The 7,733-nt window shown below is 39.7% G+C and overlaps 1 protein-coding gene across 1 annotated transcript in view; it reads left to right on the forward strand.

The window, feature by feature from the left end:
- The first annotated feature begins 1,147 nt into the window (after positions 1-1,147).
- RABEP1 (rabaptin, RAB GTPase binding effector protein 1) overlaps positions 1,148-7,733 on the forward strand; it is a 29,493-nt gene continuing 22,907 nt past the window's right edge. The window contains exons 1-3 of the mRNA XM_008640379.2: positions 1,148-1,276; positions 3,174-3,377; positions 4,585-4,745. Coding sequence (XP_008638601.1) covers positions 3,245-3,377; positions 4,585-4,745 — 294 coding nt within the window. The 5' untranslated portion in view covers positions 1,148-1,276; positions 3,174-3,244. The remainder of the gene's footprint in view (positions 1,277-3,173; positions 3,378-4,584; positions 4,746-7,733) is intronic.

A 7,733-nucleotide genomic window follows, 5' to 3' on the forward strand; every position in this document is an offset into this window, starting at 1 on the left:
TGGGAGGTGTTGGATGGGATACACAAACACCTCTGATGGATCAATATTTTGTGTATCTAGTCTGTGCTATATAGAGGCTATAACTGAAGTGATTCAGCTTTGCAAGGCAGAGTTGGAACATGTCCACAAAATGCTTTTGCAGAACACATAGAGATTCAGTTAGAGGATCATTTTTTTCCCCAGTGCATTGCAGCAGGGAGATGGGTTTTGTTCTGGCTCATCTGTCCTTTATTTCTGTTTCATATTTGAATTCTGAGGTGTGCAAGATAAAACTGCCACCTACAGCAGATCTTTGAGATGCAAAGAAGTTGATACTGTACATGCAGATAGGTTGGTGGTTGTATGGGGTCTTTATAGCATCATACAGTGGTATCATATGGGGTTTTTCAATAATAAGCATGTTGTAACAGTCTTTGTAGTCTTCCTACTCTTCCTTCTTTCGTTGTAGCACCAGATGAAGGGCTGATATGGTAAATTCTGGAAAACAGTGTGATGTATGTGTGCCCTTGGGGATTTTTACCTGCTGGAAATGAGGAGAGTTTGATCTTACAATCAGTTACTTCTCTAGATTGTGGTCATCCTCTAGCAAACTTCTCTAGATATAATCTGGTTCCTCTTTTGGTTAACATGCAGAACTGAAGACTGGATTGATAATGGCACCTAATTTTTGGCTTACAGGGTTTCCTGTGCTTTGCCCTTTCATAGCTGTTGGCTGAGCTGCTGTCACTTCTTTTTGACCTCAGCCTTTGAGCACTTGGTGCTTTGTTGCTCAGCCCTCACACACTCCCTGTGCCTCGTGAGTAAATTCCCAGGGGAAAAAAAACATTACCAGAATTATTTCTATTTCTTCCTTTGTTGTATATACCAAATTGTGGTTTTCTTTGGAAGACTGTTTTCTGCAGAATTCCCTGCCACGTTCCCTCTAATTCCCCAGAGATGCTTAATTAGAATTTGGTGCTACAGTTGAAGTAAACTTACCTTCCTTTGTTCCTTAAAGGACTGGCTAGTTTTCCTGATGATCATGAGGCAAAAGCAGAGCTAACAAGTAAAGATATTTTAAAAAGAGTAAGCCCCAAACCTCAGCCTCGGAGAATGGGATGTCTGGATAACTGTTAGTGATGTACCTTATCTTCTGCTTTATTTTTAGATGCTCTTCTACAACGGGTTGCAGAATTGGAAAAGGTCAATGCAGAATTTCTGCGCACAAAGCAGCAACTTGAGCAAGAATTTAATCAAAAGAGAGCAAAATTTAAGGAGTTATACCTGGCTAAGGAAGGTAAGTCCTCAATTCTCTGAATTATTCTAAGGTTTATTGAACTTCATCTTCAAATAATCCCTGTACGAAGCACAGTCTTTTAAACAGTCATAACAAGAATGTAAGAGATTCAATAGGTGGCTACTGAGCTTCCTAGAATGAACTTTTAGAATTAAATTCAAAGATTTGCCTCATGGACAGGAGCCAGAGCAAACTGATGTCCATGCAGAAACACCAGCAGTGAGTTTTAATACTAATTTCCTGAATTCAGGGTGCACTCTCTGAGCAGGAGCTGATCTGCTAAATGGAAAGACATAGCCTGGATGCTGTGCTCTTTGTACTCTGTGGCCTTTTTTTTATGTAGCATTTATTTGTCTTAAATTTCCATCAGAAGTAGGCTGTAAGCAGGCAAATGTTATAAAAGTTTTAATACCAGCCAAGGGCATCTATTTCAATAACACAATTTATAGGAAAATTTGAACCATATGAGCTCAAATATCTGATGAAGGATTGGAGAGTAGAGATAGCTGTTCTGAGAGCCAGATTGATTTATTTCTAATTCTGATGATTTTCCTGTCTTTAACATATGAAAGCAGAGCCAAACCATAATGCATTAAGACTGCAGCTGCTGTATAAGCTTATGAGAGCAGAAATACAACAGGCATAATGAAGATCAGATCATACAGCAAACCTATTTACTTGTGTTTCTAAGGCTGGATGAAAGGAAATTTTATATACAAGACACTACTGATGAGATCAGCAATAATTCTCCCATTTTGGTATGGTCAAAAAATAGAAAATAAATTGTGATAGGGGAAGGAAAAACACCCCAACTTTTATGTGTACTGAAGTGAAAGGGCACCAGAGGAGAATAGACAAGCAATTACTTTTCTTTTTTTTACCCCCCCAAAACACTTTTCCCTCCTTGTCTCCAAGACCCTTTCCTAAATGTGCATTGGGGCTGTTGGAACCCATCTTTAATACTGTCATTTGAAAACTAAGAATATTAATGGCTGCAGAGTCTTCATTTTTAATACAAGGATTAATGTCCTTTTAAGTACTTGATTATTTCTGGGTTCCATATTCTCTGTTGGGGGCGAGAGCACCAGGATTGATTCAGCTTTTTGACCCTGAGGGAAATACATGGAGATAGCTTGCTTTGGGTTGTGTACTGGCCAGATGTCTCTGCTAAAAGTGATTGCCATTGAAACAGGCTATGTGGGCATAAAACACATATTCTGTGTTAGTGCTTTCGGAATTAATTATACATGTCTTCCAGATCTGTTTGTTTTGGATTAGCTGAGAACTCAGGAGGATAATACAAAATTAGTTTAATTTCTGTTTATAGTTGCAACAATTAGAGAAGTAGTGGGAGTTCCATTGAATGTATCCCTTTTCTTAGTAGAAGCTCAGTTTTACCAAAGTCTTCAGTAAAGGGCAAATTAGGCTGCATAGTTTTCTTATGTGGGCTCTCCAAAGTGGTCACGGAGTGTTTCTGTTCGAGAAATATGAAGTGTTCCATCCAAACTGAGAACCAAGTCAGTGCCAGAAATGGGAGAAAAACTGTTTTCCAGTCTGTTCTTTCCTTTTCCAGATTCATTACCAGAATGAGTTAAATAATAAGAGCTGATGAAAAGCACAGTCCGCTTTCATCAGGTATATTGATCCTAATTACATCTAGTGTGTGCTTTGTGTCTGCATCCGTGACAGAAGATACTTCTTTAATAAAAGGCAAGGGCAAGCAAAGTCAAGAAATAGCATTCCCTGAAGATACCTGCCAACATTTGTTCAGTCCTCACAGGTAGATGTTTTAATACCAGTGCTTCCTTCACTCCCTTCTGTTCTTTGCCATAGCAACTAGGGCTACACTTCAGATTGAACTTATAATCAAGCTAAATGTATGTAATCCTCCTTTCAGAGGACCTGAAAAGACAGAATGCAGTGCTGCAGGCAGCCCAGGATGACCTGGGCCAGCTGCGGACCCAACTGATGGAAGCCCACGCTGAAATGGAGAACATCAAGGCCATAGCCACCGTGTCAGAGACCACCAAGCAGGAGGCCATCGATGAGGTCAAGAGGCAGTGGCAAGAAGAAGTGGCTTCACTCCAGGCCATCATGAAAGGTAACAGCCAGGCAAGCTGCTGAGATCAGCCACCCTGGTGTCTTTAGGGATTTGTGTCTGCTCTTCCACAGAATATGGATAATTGTTATGGCTTGGGAAAGCTGCTGAAGAGCTGGATGAAGGATAGTTCCCAAGGCTGTGAAAAGGAGCTTAGTGGGTTTTTATTGTCAACTTGAGGACAGAATTTAGAATTCATGGCCATGGGAACCTCATGTATATGCAAAGCATTTTTGAGGGACTATGCGTGTGATACCTCATCCTTCCATGAAGAGAAGTATGATGCCTGTAATTTGACAAGTCTGAAAACAGATTTAAGCTGCCAGCATGATTCTCTTTTTTCCTTCTGTGTGAGCACAGTTCTGCTCTCACAGTCAGGTGTCTCTCCAGTACTCACATGGGCCTTCCCCCAGGGTAGTGACTGCACATGCTGCTCTCTCAGTCCTGGGTGTTTTTTTTCTGGATAGTTCTGATCTATTCCTTGTTATATTTGCATGTTGCACAGCTGTTGACATTTCTGAGACAAAGTGAATGAACAAAAGGATATGACCTGGGAACAGACTATTGCCACAAATGTCTGTTTTCTTAAAGGTCCACAAACAGGATCACTCTATCCTGAGTCTGAAACTGGGCAGTTTTTCCATCACCTCATTATGCTTTTCACCCAGTACAGACAAACCTTCCTGTATATTGAGTACATGAATGTCTGCTTACTTGTGATCTACACAGATACATGAACCTAGATTAAGGCTCAGCTGTGCCAGCTGCTGTCCCTGTGTAAACACAGACAGCTCCTGACCTCAGAGGGGTAGTGTTAATCCTGGGGCAATGCAAGCTATGCAAGAAGTTTGAATTTCTTTGCATTTTGGAGTACCTTTTTAATGGTCATTTGTTTGGATGATGTGCTTGGAGGTACAAAATGTGCTGCTAAACAGGATGTTAGTCATGTATGTTACCTTGAAATTAGGAGTTGCACAGTTTTGGGGGCTTGTTTCTTTGTGTTCTGGTGATGGTACTAATTGAAATTCAGTTCCTTTCGATTTTTTACTTACATTTGGGTTTTGGGGAAGGAGTCCAAGGGAAGGGAGAGCTCACCGTTGTCCTACTTTTGATTAATTATAGTAAATCACTGAGTGGTTGGAGATGGAGTTCCTAAAGCTCTGTTCTTTAACTTACATTGAAAATAAGTTTTGAAAATGCTGTTTTCTAGAGACTGTTCGTGACTATGAGCTCCAGTATCACCACAGGATGGAGCAAGAGCGAGCTCAGTGGAACCAGTACCGAGAAAACATGGAGCGGGAAATTGCAGAGTTAAGGAGGCGACTCTCCGAAGGCCAGGAGGAAGAAAACCTAGAAAATGAAATGAAAAAGGTACATTGGAATGGAGTTCCTCAGTTTCTGTTCGAAGATAGGCCTGTGGGGTCACACATGGGTTCATTCCTATGCCTGCTGTAATTCTTCAGCAATTCACACAGCCTGCTCCTGCCAACTGCTAGCCTTTGTTCATGGAAGTCATCATGACCTAATCCATTTGAAGCCTTAAAGGTTTTGTTCCTAATTATGTGGATTCAGTGAGAGAATTGCACCTGAGAAGATGGTAATGTTTTGCCTTCAGCTCGTAAAAGCAAGTAGCCTTGTAAAGTCACTTGCCATAGTGTCAAATGAGCTCAAGTAAAACCACCTTTAGATTTTCCTGGATTGACTGCAGTTTTATAAAGTTTCCTTTACACTTCTGTACCTTTATTTCTTTTGCCAGGTCTTAAAAACTTAAAGTACCCATTAAAAACCTCAGAATACCTAAGATGTCTTTCCTCTTTCTCTAGAGTAAGCCTCAGTACTGCTGCCTCCCTAGGAAGTACAGAACCTTGCTGTCACAAAACGACAGGCTCTAGATGATGAAAAATAATTGCTCTGGAGTATGGACAGATACTGTTGTAGGTTTTCAAAGATCTAAGTTCTATGAACTAAGAAAAGTTAATAGAAGTAGATTGAGGTGCCTTGTATTGAGTTTTGATTTTCATTTTTTTCAAGAAGGTTGAAGTTGAAGATTTGATGTGTTTCCTTTCAGACAAGGAAAGGAAATTGAGCCCGTCATAATAGATCAGTGCTTTATAATCTTTGGTTTTTTTATTATAATAACTTGCATTTTCATTAATTTCTCATCTCAGCAGGCTTACCTTGGTCTTCAAGGTGTTCTAAGACAATTTTAAAGTAGTGATTGAACCTACATTCAATGAAGGAGTAGCCTAACAGATCTGATAATCTGCCACATCACCGCATGTCCTTGTTCCTGCTTGCTGTCAGCAGAAGGAATGCAGTATGGAATATCACAAACATTCCACATGAGGCACATTTTAGCTATTTTTAATATGTTGTAGCAAGCTATCAGTATTAGTGTTGCAAAATGGAATTCTTTTTCTGAGACTTAGAAAGAGATTCATGACTGTTGCTGGTTGTTGCTGCATTAATGCTGTCAGTGTTAAGTGGGACTGCCCTTCATGTAGCCCTAATTTCAAAGGTAAGAGTCAGGGCAAAGCCTGTTCTAATCCCACTGAATTTGTAAGACATACACTGGTTTTAAGAAAATGTTTTAGTCTTATTAAGGAAAAAAAGACTTTGGTTGAATCTGAATGGAGGTTCAAAACTGGATCAGTGTGGTGAGTCTTGTAGAAACAACCCAGAAGATGAAGAGTTCATAGTGTAAAAGTCCTGGCATTGCACTCCCAACTAAATGCCAATAAGCACTTCCAGAAAACAATCTCTCTCAACTGATTCAGATTTTTAATCTGAATTTACTAATCATGTACGTTGAAATTGCAAGTTGCTGACATGGCAGCACAGCTCACCTAAACTCAGTGCCTTTAGTAGAGCAGTTTAGCATAGCAGATAAATAGCATTTTCAACTACAGTCCTTTAAAAGGGAATTAAATATCCCTGGTGATCCTAAACGAAAAGGTGATCAGTTTATTAATCTCTGGTTAATAGGAGATTGGAAAACTTTGTAGGCCTGTAAAGCAGAGGAACATGTACCTTATGTAATAGGAGGGGGAGGGGGAAATCTGGTTTTCAGAGTGCAGCTTGAAATAATTGTTTAAACTGCTTTGCATGAGGTTTTAATCTTCTTTGTTATTATTAAACCAGTGAGGCTTTTCCTCAAGGAGACTAGGAATTAGATCAAAATTAGCAAAAAGACATTCAATTTTACCTAAAAACAAACAAACATCCCAAGCCCATAAAAAGGTGTGCTTGGCCAGCAAAATAATGAATATTCATGTGTCAGCAGTCAGTGTGAAAAGAGGCATTTTCTTGATCACTTGGGATGTGTTATTTGAAGACTTGTGATCAATTCCTCATGCAAAATAGCATTTGCAGCCAGCAATGCTTATACTCCATCTTTACATTCTCTTTTGTCAGAAAGAGCATGTCTGGTAGAACCCATGTCCTTGTCTGGAAGCAGCTGTTTTGCTTTTCCATGTAAATATATTTCAGGCTGCAAATTGATAATTTCTGTAGAGAATTTGTGTGTTCTTTATCATAAAGCAACGATTTCTAAGAAAACTTTATAGCTGTATTCTTAATCTCCCTTCCCAACTCAAAAAAGGTAGAAACCTTGACCTAATGATTAATGTGCCTGCTTAGTGATCAATCTTTCAGAAAACTTGCTGGTGATTTATAAAAATCTATTTTCCTGTTGGGTTGTAATACCAAGTAGGTCTGGGTTTTTTTGTTTTCACAGAAGCTCAAAGCAATCTACCACAGCAGCATGTACTTCCCTGCACGTTCACTGCTGAGTAGTGACTGGGCTGAGCCTGGACAACAACTAGGTGGGGATGAGTTGTGCCCAAACTTTGGCCACTGGCAAAATTTGACTTGGCTTTTTTTTAGTCATTTTCTGTTCAAGAAAGGATCTGTTTTGCTGTTGGAGCTGTGAGGAATATAAATACTCTTCTTAGCACAGTTGTGTCAAACTTTGAGTAGAAGAAGTCTGCAGAGCAGGTATTTTGTGTGCAGAGAAAGCAGGAAAGGACAAGCCTCCTGTTAGGAAGTGTGCTTCCAGTCAGGAGAGGGGAAATTGGAAGGGGAGAATAATCAGAGTTGGCCATAAAATCTGATCTACAGCAAGCTATTGTTGTTGGTAATGGTGAAGAACAGTGGGATAAATTTAGAGGACTTTTAAATGGTTTAGTCCTGCTTTAAAGAGAAATCTTTGAATTGTGTTTGTGTGTTTTCCGCTTGTCTCATTTTTAAGGAACAAGCTCAGGTATAATGTTACTTGGGATTTCTCCTGTCAGGTGTTTGTTCCTCTGAAAATGACTTGGACTCATTTTTTGTTTTATCTCTCCACAGAGTCATATTCCT

This window comes from Corvus brachyrhynchos, unplaced genomic scaffold (assembly GCF_000691975.1).
Source record: "Corvus brachyrhynchos isolate BGI_N302 unplaced genomic scaffold, ASM69197v1 scaffold99, whole genome shotgun sequence".
Classification (NCBI taxonomy): Eukaryota; Metazoa; Chordata; class Aves; order Passeriformes; family Corvidae; genus Corvus; species Corvus brachyrhynchos.